The sequence below is a fragment of the Tachysurus fulvidraco genome, chromosome 14 (assembly GCF_022655615.1).
Source record: "Tachysurus fulvidraco isolate hzauxx_2018 chromosome 14, HZAU_PFXX_2.0, whole genome shotgun sequence".
NCBI classification, from domain to species: Eukaryota; Metazoa; Chordata; class Actinopteri; order Siluriformes; family Bagridae; genus Tachysurus; species Tachysurus fulvidraco.
In genome coordinates this window covers 18,292,857-18,313,899 of record NC_062531.1, presented here as the reverse complement: position 1 = coordinate 18,313,899, position 21,043 = coordinate 18,292,857, and the positions used below count along the sequence as shown (strand labels likewise).

At 36.2% G+C, this 21,043-nt stretch overlaps 1 protein-coding gene and 1 long non-coding RNA gene across 4 annotated transcripts in view; one reads left to right on the top strand and one right to left on the bottom strand.

Moving 5' to 3' along the window:
* The window catches only part of LOC113655954 (ERC protein 2), a 197,390-nt gene that overhangs the window by 140,162 nt on the left and 36,185 nt on the right, over window positions 1-21,043 (bottom strand). For all 3 annotated transcript variants that reach the window (XM_027166833.2, XM_047822836.1, XM_027166834.2), the window contains one exon: window positions 6,956-7,123. In XM_027166833.2, coding sequence (XP_027022634.2) covers window positions 6,956-7,123 — 168 coding nt within the window. The remainder of the gene's footprint in view (window positions 1-6,955; window positions 7,124-21,043) is intronic.
* On the top strand, window positions 16,634-19,260 carry LOC125146321. Its single transcript, XR_007144773.1, has 4 exons — window positions 16,634-16,905; window positions 17,080-17,684; window positions 17,810-17,851; window positions 18,877-19,260. It is a non-coding gene; the product is annotated as an uncharacterized LOC125146321 (long non-coding RNA).

The following is a 21,043-nucleotide window of genomic DNA, read 5'->3' as shown; positions in this document are numbered from 1 at the left end:
CCTATCTCAGGCGTCATCGGGCATCAAGGCAGGATACACCCTGGACGGAGTGCCAACCCATCGCAGGGCACACACACACACTCTCATTCACTCACGCAATCACACACTACGGACAATTTTCCAGAGATGCCAATCAACCTACCATGCATGTCTTTGGACCGGGGGAGGAAACCGGAGTACCCAGAGGAATCCCCCGAGGCACGGGGAGAACATGCAAACTCCACACACACACAAGGCGGAGGCGGGAATCAAACCCCGACCCTGGAGGTGGGAGCCGAACGTGGCCCCCTCCATACTTAATGTAAAATATAATGATTTCTCAATCACTGATTGCATTGAGTACCATGACATGTATACAGTATCTCACATAAGTGAGTACACCCCTATTTTTGTAAATATTTCATTATACCTTTTCATGTGACAACACTGAAGAAATGACGCTTTGCTACAATGTAAAGTAGTGAGTGTACAGTTTGTATAACCATGTAAATTTGCTGATCTCTCGAAATAACTCAACACACAGCCATTAATGTCTAAACCACTGGCCACAAAAGTGAGTACACTCCTAAGTAAAAATGTCAAAATTGCTCCCATTTTCTCTGCCCAGTGTCATGTGACTCAATAATGTTACAAAATCTCAGGTGTGAATGGGGAGCAGGTGTGTTAAATTTGGTGTTATCGCTCTCACTCTCTCATACTGGTAACTGGATGTTCAAAATGGCACCTCATGGCAAAGAACTCTCTGAGGATCTTAAAAAAAGAATTGTTGCTCTACATAAAGATGGTGTAGCCTATAGGAAGATTGCCAATACCCTAAAACTGGGTCATATGTCTACTATTTCTTAAACACAATCTCTGGATATGAAGCTGACCACATGCACTCGAACTTCTTTGGTCGACCAAGGCAAGGCATTTTCTGAGTAGAACCTGTCCAGTTAAACCCAGAACAGGCCTCGCCATGGTCGACCAAAAAAGTTGAGTGCATGTGGTCAGCGTTATATCCAAAGGTTGTGTTTGAGAAACAGCTGTATGCCCGCTGCCAGCATTACTGCAGAGGTTGAAGATGTGGGGGATCAGCCTGTCAGTGCTCAGACCATACACTGCACACTGCATCAAATCGGTCTGCATGGCTGTCTTCCCAGAAGGAAGCCTCTTCTAAAGATAATGCACAAGAAAGCCCAGATGTCCTGTGGTCTGATGAGACCAAGATAAACTTATTTGGTTCAGATGATGACAAGCGTGTGTGGTGGCAAACAGGTGAGGAGTACAAAGACAAATGTGTCTTGCCTACAGTCAAGCATAGTGGTGGGAGTGTCATGGTCTGGGGCTGCATGAGTGCTCCCAGCACTGGGGAGCTACAGTTCATTGAGGGAACCATGAATGCCAACATGTATTGTGACTGAAGCAGAGCATGATCCCTCCTTTTGGAGACTGGGCCACAGCGCAGTATTCCAACATGAAAATTCCCTCAAACACACCTCCAAGACAACCATTGCCTTGCTAAAGAAGCTAATGATAAAGGTGATAGACTGGCCAAGCATGTCTCCAGACCTACACCCTATTGAGCATTTGTGGGGCATCCTCAAATGGAAGGTCTCTAACATCCACTAGCTCTGTGATGTCATCATGGAAAAGTGGAGGAGGACTCTAGTGGCAACCTGTGATGCTTTGGTGAACCCCACGCCCAAGAGGATTAAGGCAGTGCTGGAAAACAATAGTGGCCACACTATTGACACTTTAGGCCCAATTTGGACATTTTCTCCTGGGGGTGTAGCCTACTCACTTTTTTGGACAGCGGTTTAGACAATAATGGCTGTGTGCTGAATTATTTTGAGGGGAGAGCAAATGTACACTGTTATACAAGCTGTACACTCACTACTTTACATTGTAGCAGTATCAGTTCTTCAGTGTTGTCACATGAAAAAATGTATTAAAGTATTTACAAAAATGTGAGGGGTGTACTCACTTCTGTGAGATACTGTATATACAGTGGATTTGGAAAGTATGTAAACCCCCTCCACTTTGTGCAGTTTTGTTATGTTGCAGCATGATACTACTATTCAAATTCATTAATCTACACTCATTACCCCAAAATGAAAAAAGTGAAAACAGAATTTTAGAAAGATCTGTAAATTTATTACAAAGAAAAAAACTGAAATTTCACATGTACATGAGTATTCAGACACTTTGCAACAACACTTTAGCTCAGATTTCTCCAGTTTGATCATTGCTGAGATATTAAATAAATATATTAAATTAAATTGATTGGACATGATTTCACCTCAGAATAAGAAGCCTCGCAACTGGAAATGCATATCAGAGGTTAGAGGAACTGCCTGCAGACCTTAAAGACACAATTTTTGCAAGGCACAGATCTGGGGAAGGCTACAAAACTTCTTCTGAAATGGAAGCCTTTCCTCAGTGCAAAACAAATGAAAGTCTGCTTGGAGTTTGCAAAAAAGCCCCTGAAGGACTCTTAAACTGTGAGAAACAAGATCTGATCTGATGAAACCAAAATAGAAACTTTTGGCCTCAATTATAAACATTATGTCTGGAGGAAACCAGCCACCACTCATCACCTGTTCAATACAATCCGAACAGTGAAGCAAGGTGGTGGCAGCATCATGTAGTGGGGGTGTTTTTTCAGCAGCAGAAACTGGAAAACTTGTAAGGGTTTGAGGTAAATCTGAATAGAGCATAGTACACAGATATTCTTAATAAAAACCTGTTCTACAGCTCAAGACTAGGCCAAAGGTTCATGGTCCAACAAAGCCAACACAGGAGTGGCTTAAAGACAACTTTGTGAATGTCCTAGAGTGGCCCAGCCAGAGCCCTGACATGAACTCTATTGAATTTCTCTAGTGAGACCTGCAAATGTCTGTCCACCCACGGTCCCACCTCAGACCTGACCGAATGTGAAAGGATTTTCAAAGTGGCAGAAAATCTCCCAGCCCAGTTGTGAAAAGCTTGTTGCGTCATACCCAAAAAGACTCAAGCTGTAATTGCCACCAAAGGTGCTTCAGTAAATTGTACAGTACAGTAAATTGTTTTAAATAGTTTAAAAAATATAAATTATTATGTTTAATAATTCTACAGACATTTCTAGAATTCTGTTTTCACTTAATCATTATGGGGTACTGAGTTTAGATTCATGAGAAAATCCCTATGTTCAATCAATTAACAACGATCCAACTATATAGATCCCCTTCACTTCATTAAACTTTTTTTTTTAAAATTTATGATAGAAAAGTGCTTGACCAGATTCTGGACAATGTTTCCAGAATAAGGAATATGAAGGAATGTAGAAGCAGTGTATTAACTGTGCAAAAAAGCAGTACAGTAAGGCTGGACAAAAAAATAGAATTAATAATAATCATATCACAATACTTGAAGGGATGTCTACAACACATAATACCTATCACAATGTATAACTAAAAAAACATCTAGTAAAACAACTGTGTTGCAAACAAAAAACTCAGTAACTGTAGGCACTAATTACTAATATTAAACACCAAAAATAAAATAATATAAAGTAGATTTTTTTTACTATTTAAATCATTTAAATCTATTTAATTCATTCATTTAATCACTGCTTCTAGAGGTTGCAACTGTTATAATGATGATTATATTTTTATTTATATATACAGTACAACACTCAGAAGTTTCACATTTAAACATTTAACCAATTGAGAAGGAAGACAGAAGCCAGACCAAAGTAATGTCTTATGCAGTATATCATATACATTATCTCATATACATTTATTTATAGAGGATAAATAAATGCTTTCAAGGAATTCAAGTACTCATTTATTTTCTATGATCTATATCAATACACAGTATTAGGTTGTCACACTTTTGAGCAATTGTTTAATATATTGGGCCTCTGAGTAAGCACATTGTGGCATTATACTGTACTTGTTAAAGATGAGAGTTACAACTGCATCTGATAAAAGTGTGAAGTTTGGATCAACACCAATTCCTAGACTTGACTTTCAACCTATTATTACACTTGCCACAACATATTTAGATCTACTATCCTCATTTGAAGATCATTCAACAGTATAAATCATTTTGGACCTCTGCACAAGCTACCAGATAGAATGCAAAAGGCTAAAACCATAGCATGAGTGGGAGAATAGCATTAAATTCATAAAATGATTTGAATTACATACAAGTTTCTACATTTGTTACTTTAAACAGCTTCTGTGTCATTTTTAATTGACCAATTTGTGAGGAACTATTAAATGAAACTACCATTTTGGTGGCTAGAGGGAGCAAACTTATGTGAAGTTGTACTAGGTGGGGCATAAAATGCAGTGGGGCATAATTTTATGGGAAAATAAATAACAGCTTAGTGTCCTGATGCCAAGCCGATACCACCAGTTTAACTGTTGTCTTTATAGAGAATTTACAGAAAAACTACAAAGCCCTTTGTTCTGAAGAGTTTCCTAATCCAATAATTGTTTGTTTCAGACTCCCTGAGAATCCTTAGAACAGAATGTTTGGAAAACAAATCAAATCAAATCACATCAATAAATGCAGTATATGCAAAATATTTTCTAGAACACATAACACGTGTTGAATGCTACATTATTCGCAATATATAGATAAATAACGGCTGGCAAAACAGTGCTGTTTCATTAAAAATGTGAAAAACTATAGTGAAATATTTTAACCATTAATCTAATCACTGCTTCCAGAGTTTATAATTGGTATATTGACAATAATTGTGATTTCTGCTATATAATTCTAATGCTAACATGTTACCTTACATTTGATCTGAAATGAAAACAAAACAGATCAACTGAATGCAAAATATAGTGTAACCTAGATAAAATATTCATTCTGAATTATTTCAAATTTATTCAGAATAATATTTACTCTAACTATATGCATTTTATTTGAACTATGTTTCTAGAAAAGATAGACTTTATAACTGCAGTGTTTTAGCTGGCTATGCAAATGTGTGCAAACCAGGTTATGAAGCAATGGAGTGGAAATACACATTGAAAAAAGAGGTGTTTGTGTGTGTGTGTGTGTGTGTGTGTGTGTGTGTGTGTGTGTGTGTGTGTGTGTGTGTGTGTGTGTGTGTGTGTGAGAGAGAGAGTGTGTATTGGTACGAACACTGACACTTGTTTTACGAGGCCTGTGCTTTCAGATTTCTTACTCTGTCCAGTCAAAATATCCAAATTTCCTGTTTAAAAAGTCCCACACCTCACAAGAAAAACACGCTGAATCAAGTACATTAGATATACAATACCATAACCAAATAGAGGGCCCATTCCAATTCATACCTCATAAATAATCTACAATCAATGGAGCTTGTTAGCACCCTGCTATGAGCTGAGGTGAGACTCAAGGGGCTACTCAGGTAAGTAAGTCACTATACATGAAAAAGCTTTAAAGGTTGCAATAATGTGCTGGCCTTGGAGAGATTGCTGACCTGGGAGCTGCTGATCTTATAACAGCCAAGTTGGATGCTTAGCCAAAACTTTTGGACTCTCTGACCTGAAATCTGTCATTCGAATTGCAGTGCTATTACAGAGAGTGTACAGTATTAATTGAGGCCAAGGGAGTACTATACTGATGTAGGGAGAGGCTTCAAAGAGAACAGAAGATAAATCTTAATGGAAGTTGTGGATGAACTGCACTCTTAATTCAGGTAATTAGTAAAAAAAAAAAATGAACAGAGACAGAACAGTCAAGAAGATAATTGACTGGAATGACAAATAGATTAGGATTAGGGGAGTTAAAGACAAAACAGGGAGATAATAATGTGTGTGTGTGTGTGTGTGTGTGTGTGTGTGTGTGTGTGTGTGTGTGTGTGTGTGTGTGTGTGTGTGTGTGTGTGTGTGTGTGTGTGTGTGTGTGTGTGTGTGTGTGTGTGTGTGTGTCTTTTGTTGGGAAGGTTTTTTGTGTCTAGACCAGGGGAGCTTTAGAATGGCCCTGCAGGTAGATCTAACTCAGTAAATGTAGTTTTTAGTAACATTATAACAGTCATTTGGGTCATGAAGGAGAACACAAAAAAATTGAAACACTCATACACACACACTTGAACACAAGACGACTTCAGAGGTCACTGTCTGTGCTCATTAAATCTTACCAAGCTTTGCCCTTTTAATCAAATACTGTAATTGAATCACAGAGACAGCATGTTAATCCATTTAAGGGTAAGCGGACATGTCTTGGGTACATTGCCCCTAATGCCATGTAATGTAATCCAACTTACAACACATTTAAACTCATGTGTATCAACTTAAGCTATAAAAATACACATTTATTCGACACAATAGACTACATCCAGACCCATCCCATTTGACAGCATGGCCAAAGCTGCAGGAAGTTGGTCCAAATCTAGCAAGGCCCTGACCAGAGGACAGGGTAAGTAAGGCCACAGATGACCCAGGCCAAAACCTAGGACAGCTAACGAGCAAACAGAACCCAAAGCAAACAGAAACGAGTGCAGGGCAACCTGGGTCAGACTCGGAACAGAGAAACATGAGCCAAAAGCAATCTGGGCTTTAGAGGGTCCAAACCGAATAAAAGCCCACAACAGCTTGGGACAATCCCAAACAGGAACAGGGCAGCGGAGCCAGTGGGACAGCCGAAGCCAATGCAAAAAGCAACTGCAATTGTGGAAAGAAAAGTTTTATGGAATTAAGAAATAGAGTGCTGTCAGTCCTTTTGTAGTTTAATGAAGTGTTTTGTTTGAAGAAATTACAGTAAAATAAAGCTGTATTGAGCATGGAAAGAGAACATAAGGGAAGTAATAAATACATTGATATTAGTCATCACTCTGAACATATTCTTTGCCATTATTTTGTCAAAGCTGTACTAAAAGTTGTACTCATTTTCTGGTATCTGCAATAATGTCACCGATGGCACCATTGTTCAAGTCCCTTAATTTCCATTGTCATGATTGTTTCAAGGTCATCACGGGTATTTTGGCACTAACCTTCTTCTGCACCACAATGATCTTGCGCTCTTTCACCTCCAGCATATCCTTCAGGTCACGTATTTCTCCAGTTAATATGCCCTTCTCATCTGTTACATCCTGAAGCTGCTTGCTCTTTTTATTCAGGAAGGACTCCTTTTCTTCCAGACGCAGCCTTAGGGCATCAACCTGAGTGAAATATTTAGAAACATCAAAAAATATAAAAATTAAAGTAATATACTGAGCTGAATTTTAAAACAAAAAGGAAAACAAATTCAGAATATCTTCAGTAGTGAAATTAGAATGGTGTGGATGGGCAAATAGCTAATGATGACATAAATCATGCATTAGATAGTTCCACATATCTTTAAAAAAGAAATCAACTTAAGTCATTCAAAGAGCCTTTCAAATCTTCTGTAAGAGTATATGAAATAAGACTGATATTGACTAGTAGCTGTACAAAAGCATTGTTCACATGTCTCAGTAGATAGTAAATCTAGTAAAATGACCCAGGAGTCCCAGGATTTTAATTAGCTGCTTTTAGCACATGCTATCAGCTTCAGAAAGAATGCACCTCTTATTTCTGCTACAAGCATACAGTTACAATGAAAGAAAGAAAGAAATAAAGAAAGAAAGAAATCTGAAATAATGAGAGATAGGGAACAAGCATGCTTGCTGAGGTACAGGAGACTTACAAGACAGCAAAGGCCTAGTCATCCTAAGAAAATTATTCATCTCATATTGCTCTACTGGCAATGGCCCAGCCTTATGATAGAGAACACTATCTCGGTCTGTCACTCTCTCTGTCTCTGCCTATCTACTGTATCTGCTGGCACCCTTTGCTGCAAATGACACAGATAATCCACAGTCAGTTGGCAAGCCATTACTTCTGAAGAATTTGTCTGCAGTTCAGCAGGAAATCACTCATGTCTGCCCAGTCTAATTCTTTAATCTGTCATACTCCATTTCATGGGCCTCTTTATAAAATACACACAATTTTCACAATATCCAGTAAAAAATATACATATTTTTACAAGTACAACATTTTTCAGGCACTCATTGAATGACTTATATATTTTCTGTCCTTCAGTCATGCAAAAGATTTTTGATAGCTTTTTTCAACAAGAGAAGCTAATTTTTTTCACTCATGCTAACAGTTTCAATTGCCTGCTAATAGTGTCATTGGTGGGAATTAATTTCTACCTAAAAACAGCAATGTGCTGCATTGCTGTCTTTAAGTAGTCTTTTAGTCATTAGTTTGTCTATCTCTCTCACTTTCTCATACTGTATGCACACTGCTCAAACAGATCAAGTTCTAAAGCCATGCTTATAACACTCTCAGCCTCATCAGACTTGTCATTCTGAACCTTTGAGACAAGCATATGGTGTTTCCACTAATGATTTGTCATTGAAGATAATTTTTAATGCCATATGAAAGCAGACCCAATCATTTCAACACTGATATGAGAACCTTATTTGTTAGATCCTCTCAAATATATCTCTTCTCAAATATATTCAAATTAAATATTATATCAAAGCTGTTCTATCTAAGGATTTACACAGCATAATGCTTTTCTATCTAAGGATTTACACAGCATAATGCGTCCTGTCATATTTAGGTATACGCGACTGACATACAATGAAATATATTCATGTGAAATACAGTAGACTGTAAAATAGAAATAAAAGTGTTATTTACCCTCTCACTTAGAATAATGACGACTCGGTTTATTAGAAAAGCATTAAGTGATGTATTGCCAATATGTTGAGCTATATTAGAATGCATTTTAAAACATTTCCCATAATGTGTGTGGCTAGCAATTTTTCTAATCTTTATTTATTTATTCAGCCAAGGTCATGGGTCATTGTGGGTTAAACCACAGAGAAGACTGAACAGGCATACACATACCCAAATACGCTAAGCGGCCACTTTATTGCTTATTCACGCATTTATCAAAATCAGCCAGTCATGTGGTAGAGGCAGCTTGCATAAAAGAATCTATAATGAATAATGTTTGTTTGCAATAAACATTAAAATAGAGAGAATATTTGTGATCTCAGTGGTGCCAGACAGGCTGCTATGAGTACAGTATATTCAGTATGAGATGCTGATTATAAAGAAAGGTGTGAAATACAAATAAGCATTCAGTGAGCAAAAGTACTGTCAGTAGAAATGATTTATTATTGAGAGGTCAGAAAGGAAATAGACAAACTGGTTTGGGAAAGGTTATTGTAACTTTAATAATTACTCTTTACACTCAAAAAAAAAACAACATCTCATCAAAGACAACACAATGATGCTTTACAGTAGATGGATGGGCTACAACAGCAGATGATGATGCTGGGTTCTATTGCTACGAGTAAAGAACAGGAATCTTAAGTTACAATGAGCACAGGCTCAACCAAACTGGACAGTGTCAGATGGGGAAAAAAATGTTTCTGTGTAAACACTAGAAGTTACTGTGGGTAAAAATCTCAGCAGGTCAGCAGTTTCTAAAAGGCTCAAACCAACCCGTCTGGCACAAACAACCAAGCTATGGTCAAAGTCACTGATCACATATATTCCTTATTCTGATGTTTGATGTGAATATGAAATGACCTTTTTGACCTGAATCTGTATGATTTTATGCATCATGCTGCTACAGGTGTTATTAATAAAGTAGAAGCGAGTGTAGCTGTATAGGATAAATAGCACAATATTAGACTTCAGGCTAGTGACATACAGTAGTAATATGTTTTTTTATATTTTCAATATCCTCAAGTTTTAAGGTATTTTCATCAATGTCCATTGAGATAAGATTGGATAACAATATGTCTACAGATTGATTCAGACTTACATATTAATATATTTGATCTAAATGTCTATTAGCTTAATAAATAATAATATGCATTAAGAATAAATAGTCTTTTCTCTACCACATACACAAATGCACATATACACCAAGTATGAGCTAATGTTTGCATATAGAAGCCAGAGAGTGAGATTGTGCAGCCTGTGTAGTGGGAGATCTGGATAAACACGGTCATTCTGTTCTACTGGTCAATATCAACACTGCTGAAAATCTGGATGCTATTCAGGGACAATCTTAAATCCCATCTCTACATGATATCATAATGAGATCATGGTACACGTCTATGTGCATACATTTGTGCATAAATGTGAGTGTCTGTGTGTTTCTTTATGACACATGCAGCTGATTGGGTACATGTGGGTTTTCTGTGTGGTCACATCTGTACATTGGCACATGCATTGATGTATTTTATTTAAAGCTTCAAGCGCTGTAAAATTCTTCATTAGAAAAAAGTCTGGCTTCAAAAAAATCCCAATAGCTTCTTTTGTCTAAGACATACGCATTCATGTGCTCTGTCATCACACCTTTAATGTTCATTATAATACATAGATTTATAGTACTCATTTTAAATTGCTGAAAGATCACAGGGCAAAGGCTCTGAAAGAAGATCCAGGCATCCAGACATTGCACAAGCTCCCTTGAACTGTCTGCATCCCATAATATAGTGGTGGAACACAGATATGTAGATACAGTAAAACTACTAGGAAATTGTTGCTTCTGTATGCTGAACTGCTTTATTATAACAACCCAGGCTGGAAGCAATCTAACTCAACAACAAAATATCCATGACTTAGGTCTACGAACAAATTTGTGTGTGTATGAGCATTAACCCCTATGTGGACTAAGTGTAGTCCAGCCAGGGAAGTTTGCATCGAGGCGTGTCTAGGAGCACTCACAGACACACACATGCACATTAAAAACATCTCCATTGTGATGGCCTCTCCTGCTTTTCACTCAGTACCACATCATTTAAGGAAGTCCTTGATACGTTTTCAAGATCTTGTGGTTTGTTGAACTATTAATTCTTGGCCAGGACATGAAGTGTGTGTTTTCTTACACAATCCTCTCCTCTTTCTTCATCCCCTAACCACTAGACGGTCAAAGTGCTCATGACAGCCAACTCTCATTTTGGCTTTTGTTTGGTAGAGGGAGTGAATGGGACAAAGAATAAAAATCTAAGGATACTGTATGAGAAAGAAAATTGATGAATACACTCTCAATATTTCAACTATGCTTAATTCTAACATTACTTTATAGGTTAACCAACACCAATGCTCTCTCCCTTACAAATTCACACATTCTTATTCTCCTGTAACATGGGCCTAAGATTTTCTAGCAAACAGATAAACATAACTGCAAAAAAACACTCCACATAAGACATAGATTCTTATGCCATTTTCAAGCCTATAACCATAAAAAAACACAAGTGACATTTTTAAAACACAGAGGATCCCTGCTCATACCAGCTGTTAAACATTTCTCTTCTAAATTGCCTCTTTCTCTCCATCTATAACAGCAAAGTGGCACACCACACTCATTAAAATGCATTTATTTGAATACATTTGCTGTGAAATTCATCATTTTCCGCTTTGCAGAGCAGTACTGCAATAATTGCTGTTTATGTAACAATTAATAACATTCTCTCAGCTGAGACGCCGCAGAAAGGGCAGAAATAGCCCGAATCTACCTCAGATGTGGCCCGAGGAGGAGGCAATTCTTCAAAATATCTGCTATTCTATTTGAAGTGGTTCTGCAGCTTGACTCCAATGTCTGTCTGGTCTTCATCAGTAGCGCTACAAGCTTCCAACGACCTGACCAGTCAGACAAATTATGTATAAAAATGCAACTTTTTGGATGAAATTACAAATAAAATATTCACTACAGATTTTAGAGTCTATAAATGTGCAAAATATGCTTGGGAAAATAAAGAAAACAGGCATTACTGGACTTAATCTGTAAAAATAAGGTGTTATGTGGACATAGAGCATCTTATATTCATGTATATTTCACATGAACATCTCCCAGAATTAGCTAGTAAATTGAGGGAAAGTTGGACTTTCATGGAATAAAGTTAACGAAATGCAAGAGCTTCGCCATTTATTCATTCATAAATTCATACATTAATTATGGACAAGGCATATCAGAAAGCCACCTTTATCCATCACCTCCATAATGCTGTAAAGTTTTTTTTTTTGTTTTTTTTGAGGCCTCACTTTTCATTACCTTTGATTTCACCCCAACAATTTGACATTTAAGCACAACCCTTACCCTGAGGCAGTTTCAACTCAATGCTCTGGAACAGACACTGAGTTGAATACAGACAGAGCTCACAGAGAAAATATGAAGAATATAATTTATTCAAGATTTTTCGAAATATGTAGCCAGTTATATTTTTTCAGTCTTTGTAGTGGTCTCAAAGTTCCAAAATGATCTTGATCTAGTGCTATTAATTAAAGGTGTGTTTACCAATTAATGAAATATGCAAGCATTCTAACATATGTGAATGCCATTTAAAGCAGTATATCAAATGTGATATATGTAAATGTATATATATATATATATATACTGTATATATTTTGGCTGCCATCACTGGGACCTCAGTATTTAGTTTATTCCCCTTTATGTACTGGAATGAATGTTCTGGAATGAAAATATACCTTTCTTGATCCTTGATTAACACAATAATGGACAATCAGCACATGTACATCATTTAAATATATTTTGTTTATCTGCAATACTCAGTTATAACTATTACTGAATTAGTGGCTGCTAAAGTTAGGATGGTATAATGTGCATTTTGTTTTCATGAACACTTCCAAATAAATTTTTAATTTAATTAAATTACTAGCTAAATAGCTAAAAACAGATTTGATGGATTATTAAGGCCCACCTTTGTTATATTTAAACCTGTTGATCAAATTATTTGGCATTTATCAGTTTACTACATAAATGTAAATCTGTCTTGCTCACCAAAAATACATGATTACAAATTACTGTATATTTGTAAAGATTGTTCTAGGCAGTATAAAAGCCTTAAAGTTTACAATGTAAACTTAAATTTTACAATGTCAAAAATAAAAAAATAAAAAATTGCTGCTTGCATAAGTATATAAATTCAACCCTATCAGACTAGTAAAGGGGAGAACCACCTTTTGATGCAACAACAGTTTTAAGTCAACTTTAATTTCCTGCCCACTTTAAAATTTGGGAGTGTTAATTGCAGATTCATTTAAACAGCACCACAGACCTTCACTGTGATTCAGATCTGAGCTTAAACACGGTAGAACATTAATAATTTTATGTTTTAAATATTTCATGTGGCTTTGGCCTTTGAGACCATTATCCTGCTGAAAGGTGAGGTGACTTATTTTGCTCAAACCATTTTCGCTTCAGTTGAAGAAGTACAGGTTCAGTGACTGAAAAGCCTCCCCAGAGTTTAATGTGGTCATCAATTTATTTCATTGAAATTTGAGCAAATACAGTATCATGATGTCATGGCCCCAAACACATGATTTCATATGGCTTTTCTTGTGCAATGGTATCTTACTATTCAGCCTCATATAAAGTACTCAGTTATGCACAGAAATGCTTGTCTGGTGCTTCATGCCAATCTCTGAATGAATGCTGACTGATGTTCACTGTGACATCCCTCATCAGTCTCTGTCTTGTTTTTGTACCGAATAGTCTTGTCTAGTTAGTGCATGGGTGACGTGATGCAGCTTTACTTTTTAACTATTGATCCAACAGTGCTTACTGGGTTGTCCAAGTTCTTTGTCCAAGTTGTCAAAGTCTATTACCTTACTGCAATTTTCTCAGACAGTCTTTGTTTTCACTTTCATATTGGCAGATACTTCAATGACAGTGGTGCTTTTTTCCAGACAATGAAAGATGTTTTAACAGTTCACAGGTGAAGGACAATTATAAGTAGATAAGTAGATGTCTTTCAAATAGATATTCCTGAATCTGGGGGTTGAATACTTGCTCAAGCAGCATTTTACATTTGTTTTTTTATTTTCAAATACTTGATGCACAATACTTAATTTTGATTTTCACTGTAAAAGAGTATCAGTTTGCAATAAAAGAAGAATATGCATATTTACCTTTTGTCTTAAAAGAGTCTTTATCAGTTGAGATAAGAATTTGACTCTCTTTAACCTATAATGTAAGACATGAGGACAAGAATTTACCAGACCCACTATTATTTATTGCTTCTCCCACCCCTCCCCCATTAGAAAAGTCCATGATTCCATATTTAACTGACCAGCAAGTTGGTTAAATGCCTTTAAGTTTATGATCTGCTTATAAAGAGTCCCTATACTCATCCCCAGCATTTGTGACTATTTTTTTTAGAACTCCGCTAATGCAACAAGTACTGTCACCACATGTTGCAGCATAATCTCTCTCTGCTAGCTATTGGTAGATGTTTCTAATAATGTTTACATGGATTTGATAGCAGTTGCCTGATTAAACCAAACATGGCAGCTGCAGTCATTTGTGATTATTTGATCTGTACCGTATGGGTAGAAATATATATTTTTAATATATAATGAGAATCCCTAGATCTGCTTTGATATAATTAAACTTTATGATATTGTCATAGCTATACTGTGTAATCATATGAGATTACACCTCATTATGATTTGTCAACTCATAAAAATGTGAAAAGCTTCTCTTTGATTCTATAATGCTTTGAGCAAAATGATTTGAACAGAGGGAGTTGAGCTACTCACATGCATATCAAATGAATTTAATTACGTTTCTCAAATTAAAAACATGCAATCTTTAAAGTATTGGAACAGCACGGCCAATTCTTTTGTTTTTGCTATTTAGAAAACATATGGGTTTGATAGCAAAGGATAAATATGAGACAGTAGACCAGAATTTTCAGAATTCATTTCTAGATATTTACATCAAGAAAATTATTGGTATATAGGTATGATAGTCTTAAAGTGAATAACACTTTATATTTGGTTACATATACCTCTCATGCAACAAGTTCATTAAACCATTGACCAGCTGATACACTCTTCTTTTGTGATGTTTTTTCCAGGCTTCTTCTGCAGCTTCTTTCAGTTATTGTTTGTTTTGAGGGGTTTGTCCTTTCAGTCTTCTCTTCAGGAAATGAAATGCTACTCTGGTAGGTTAAGGTTTTCTGATTGTCCTGGTCAATGAAAAACATTCCACTTTGACCCACTAATGAAGTCATTTGTAGTTTATATGTCATAGTCTTTTTGTTTGATGAAGAGCCTATCGATTGTATACTATGCTTTTCTCTGTAAATTGTCAGAAAAAAAAAACTAAATTCATTCTGCTGTTTCATCATCAGTGATCTTCTTTCAGAACCAGCCATGCATGAGTCCATTATTGTGCTTGACCGATGATCTTGTATATTTGGGACTGTAAGCAGATCATTTCTTTCTCCACTCTTTGGCCTTTTCCTCACTACTGTCTTTTGTAGTGTCTAATCTCTGAACTTCTTTGCAATCTGGCGTCCTGATTCCTACTGCTGATGAGCAGTTTGCATGTGGTGGTATAGGATTAAAGTATTCTTTAATTGTTATTGTGATACCTTCACCAGAAAATAAACAGTTCATTTATTTTCTGACCTTCACCAGTCCAGAATTATAACCTGTGCCTGTATTAGCCTCAGATTTTTGATCCTTGCTGACAAGAATGGAACCTGATATGGTTTTCTGCTGTTGTAGTCCATCCGCCACAAGGTTGATTGATTTGTGCCTGCTGAGATGCTTTTCTGCTCACCAGGACTTAAAAAAGTGATTATGAGAGGTATGAGTTACTATATCCTTCCTGGCATCTGGCAAGTCAGAGGTTCGCTTTGGAGATGCCAAAAGAACAGTATTATTTTCAAATAAGGGGACAAAGTGTACACCTATCCAAACTTGGATATCTTAAAACAACAAACTACAGTGTATTGCTTATGGTCATATCTATTCCTCCTGGGGCACAGAACAGTTTACTTTGGTCAGGTGAAAGATTTTTTATCTATGTTCAGAAAATCGTAACTCCAAACTATCATGCCTAAGTGGTCAGTTAAGCAGCTGGGTGGCACTATCACCACACATCCAGTGTCCCAGTGATAGACAGTGAATCTAACCTTTTGTAGGGAATATGAACTTTTATCTGAATATTTTATTCACATATTAATAAACTTTCTTTATTAATATTGTCCTTTATGACTTTGCTTGTACTTCCTCCTTTGTGAGTTGATTTACATAATCATCTCTTCTAAATGAATAAATGTGATGTGGCAGACCCCCATATCCATAGCAACTTACAGAAGTATCGGACATCTCATTTCTTAGATTTTATATAACAGAGAAGGTAAATGTAATGGTCTTGCTGAAGGATCCAGCAGGAGCAGCTTGGCATGGCTAGGCTTTAAACATCATCTTTTCTCCTTACCAGGATTATATGAAGAGACAGTGGGGTAACATGGTTCTTTTTCAATTTCTCCTTTTTTACGGTAAATGCATACAAATGCAGTTTTTGTTTGTTTGTTTTTTGTATAAAAAACAAAAAGCATACTGCCACATACTCAAATTCACAAACAGTCCCACTATTACTGTATATATCAGATCCCCTTTGATAGACTCTGGCCGATTCAATTACTTGTTTGGGTACTATTTTGCAGTATTAAACATAAAGCCAGTTATTGTTATTACAGTTACCTCACCTGCTCTAAAAAATAACTGAATAAATAAATAAATAAATAAATAAATAAATAAATAAATAAATAAATAAATAAATAAATAAATAGAACTTCAAATGCTGTCTGAACTGATCATAAGGCTTCCATTGCTCTACAGGGAGCCATTTAGAGATCACTTCTTGGTCATATTTTCCACCTTCACATACACACAGTTTCACTCACAGCATCCTATCTGCCATTAATCATCATTATCACCCAGCTTGGAACACAGTGATGGGACATGCTTAAAATTGGTATGAGCTGCTCTGTGCTTGATTATTTTTCCTGCCTGCTCCCAAATGCTTCCCCCCCTCACATCCTGCTTCTAATCTTCATCTGCTCCTGACATTTTTACTGCTCAACAGTTTCCGTCTTCAAACAATGACAGGTAGCAGGAGGATTAATCAAAGGTAAGATTTTTACACAGTAAATTTCCATTACACAAGCCTGCATCTTGTACTGACGCAGATCTTATGAGTACAGTGGGAAATAGTTAGTGTCTTTTTCCCAAGTATAAACCAAAATTATTTTTACACATGGAGAAACTGACATATAAACACTGTGTTTATGTGTTCTGTGTTTAGGGATCAAGTCCAAGGATTGATACTTGTAATTCCTAAGAAAACACATAGCATCTCTGTGGCCCTGATATTTAAATGAATAAGACAATGGTGTTATGCTATGGGAGACTCATATCAAAATTAGTGTTTTAGAAACAGATAGTTTTAAAGAGAGTTTTATGTAAGTAGATGTTAAATGTATACAAGAGTTTGCACATAAACACATGTAATCATACCCTCCTCATTATCATTATGTGAATAGAAAATAAAGCCTAGAAGACAGCTGTCCCAAAGTCAAGAACATTAAGAAAAAAATTGTATGCAATTTGATAAAACATACAATAACAAAGTAGCGGATTTGAGAAAAGTGAATACAGCTTCCTCTTCCAATTGCTAAAACAGCATTGAGGTAACTATCCATCTAAAATAAGCACTTCCAACCCTCCCCAATACACATTCTTAGAAACACAGACAAACATACACTCCTCACACAGAGAGGAACATTTAGATCCTGCATGACCTCTGACACAAGACCAAGGGTCAACCACACTTTTCAGGCTGAGGTTGATGTGTCCATTATGCTGTCAACCCATTGGCTGGATGAATAGGAGCAAATAGAGCTAATTAGGGTGAGATATTTTTTCTTTTCCTTTTTTAGCTACCTCTAGAACCTTCTGTAACACCCAGATGGACAGAAAATGTGTTTGTTGTTACAGTTTGTATATGTTGTTTTTTTTTTTTTTTCATTCCTCAGGTCTTTTATGAACAATCAGTCACGATGCAAAGTTTCCTTCAGGTGATTGATGAAAAGATGAAACTTTAACCTTATCCCTTTCTTGTCTTTACCTCTTTTCTTCTTGTCTTTGGGAAAGCAATAAGACCACTCTTGCCAGGGTCCCTGACATGCCTCATGTAGAACAGATGAGGACAGACAAATGAAACTCTGAGAACTTGACTGTGTTTTCTTGTTAAGATGGCAAATTAAACCTTTTTCATTTTTGGTAAACTTTGGTAAAGCACTGCATTCATCTTTAAGCAAATAATATATATGTGCTCATTTTCACACATACAAATGATCAAGCTCACATACAACAGGCCCGGTGAGACAGTCCATATACACCATGAGTGAGAGAGGGAGAGTGTGTTTGTGTGTGTGTGTGTGTGTGTGTGTGTGTGTGTGTGTGTGTGTGTGTGTGTGTGTGTGTGTGTGTGTGTGTAGGCTTAGTGTAACCTGGGGAAATTGCTACCACATGTCACCAGCATAAGTGATGCACAGTGGACCCCCTTCATTTAGTGAAGCCCCTTGGGCAAAGAAAAATAAAGAGGAGACGACGAAAAGGGGGAGGAAAGGAAAAGAGAGCAAGAGACAAAGACGGAATACTAGCAGGAGTGGGGGAGGGGAACAGTGAAAAAATGTAAAGGTATGTCAGTAGGATTTAGTTATGCATTTTGTGGTTAATTGATTAGTTGATTAGAGAACAGCAAAATCTCAACTTGTTATGTTTCAGGCACTGATAAGCCTAGAGGCTAATATAAATAATATACTTTTTTAACACGGTTTAATTAAAAGAAACATTTTTTTTTTTCTGCAGTATACAATACGAATGTGCCAAAAATCTGCTTTGTTTTTCCTATGATGCACTAAATGCTAAAGTGCACTATATACAGTAAGTAACTAAATGTATGTGCAATGCAATGTCACATTCCGGTGCATTTGTGTATGTGCGTATGAGAGTAGGTGAATAAGCAAAATGGGTCAATGATGTGAATGGTTGTGTGTAAACCATTAAATAACTCATCATTGCTTCTTTCTACCCTCAGTTACTGTTCTTTATTGCTTTTCCACATGGACACTCCACTGCTTCCAAAACACAGAGGCTCTTTTCTTTGGACGGGGTGTGTGTTTTGCACTGGGCCGCGTTGCTCCCACTGCTTACTGCTCCATCTGACCTGTTTGAGAGCAAGTCATGGAACCACAGAACACAGAACCAACTACCACAATGAGGGGAATCCAGGACAGAACCTGAGAGTAAATGCTTTCTAACAGTCTTTATCAAAATCATCTAGATGATGGGAATGCATGTCTCAGAGGTCTACATGTTTCTTAATGCTGAACGTTTATCCATCCACAGATGTCATTAGTCATTTTTGTATATGATAGGGCCAATATGCAATTTCCATGTGAATAAAGTGTAAAAATTATGTGTGACAAAATAACTGTGCAATTGCAGTGGGATCATTGTATGATTATATGAAACAAATAAAAATATAATACATAAATTAAATTTAATTAGTTTGACAATTCAAACACAAAAGAAAATACCAAATAAATTACTATAAACTGTTGTAAAAACAAAATAAAATTATTATTTGGTGTAAGATACACTACTGAAGAAAAGATAAGTACAGTAAGGTGGCCTTTTTACATTGCTACTATATTTGTAGTTTCTTAAAATTTAAAATTCATACAAAAAACATACAAAATTCTATTTTCTAATGTCATACTTCTATGGTATAATAATGGTGTTAACAAGGTAATGTTATAAAACAGAAAGGTGATTTGATCATGACTTATTTTGTTTAAGCAAGTATAAAATACTTGTACTTTCTTTTCTTGTTTTTTGTGCAAGGAACCAAAAAACAATACACATCATGAGTTTTGTAGCCTGTATAATAGCCAACACATTCAAGGTCTAAAGTGTCCTTTTATACAGTATGGAGGTATAGAAATAAGGGCTGCAGACAATAAAACAAAATAAATGAACTACTAATGAACATTTGGGAAATTGACATGAAGGAAACATTATTGGAATGAATACCTAAGTTTCATTACTTGTCATTAATTGTCATCAAAAAGTGTATGGGTGGGACATTCTGATAATGGTAATCAGCAGCTGTTATTGGAAACAATGGCAATCAGCCATTAGGTGTTGAAACAGCTTTAGTGAAAATGATATAAAATACCATTGGATAATATGGCCAATGTTATATGGAATGGGTCTTCCCCACTCTTTTAATATAAAGGTAGATGCACACATTTGTCCAGTATAACTTTGTGTACCATAGCATTGGAGATTTCCTAGCTAAGGGGCCTAAACCTTTTCCAGACAATGCCCCTGTAAACAAAGTGAAGTACAAACCTGGAGTAGAAGAACTAAAGAGACCCGCACAGTGTTTTTGACCTCAACCCCACTGGTAGAAATTGTAATGTTGACTCTGCACCGAACACGAGTTCCTAATGTTACTAATGCTCTTTTGGCTGAATGTGAAAAAACCCCACAGCTACGCTCCAAAATCTACTGAAAAGGAATGGGCTGGAATGTTCACAGAGCACATACATGTGTGATTGGTCAGTTGTTCACATAGTTTTGGATGTACACTATAGTGATTCCTTTATGGGTATAATTTACTTTATACTATAATAATTTACTTCATACTATATAAAATACAGTATCAAGTAAATTAGTAGCATGATAAGAATAAATATTAATGAATATATAATAAATATATATGTGTAAGATCTTAGGCACTTGAGTTGAGCATGTTTTATGCCTTACTTATTGAGTGCAGTCATTTATCAGGTGACAGAAGGGAAGGAATAACCAAAGCAAAATAGCTGAGACCATCAGAAAACAACTATAATCCCTTCTTTCCTTTCTATTTAAGCTAAGGTCTTAGTTTATCTGTTGTGTCTACACCAAGGCTTCTCAAACATTCTGCATCCATTGATGTTTTCCAGAGTAATGAATTTCCAAGGACACCCTAATGATCCCAGTACATACTTACTTTTAAGAACAACAGGAAAATATGTAGCAATGATTCATTTATTTGAACGATCAAACATAAACCTTCCAAGCTTTTTAGTTGTTTTAATAATTATTTACTTAATATATTTTAGTTTAAATGACCACATAACTAATCTTATACCTATGCTGACTATATAATGGCCATAACAACCCTGATAATAGTGATAATCAGCACTGTCATG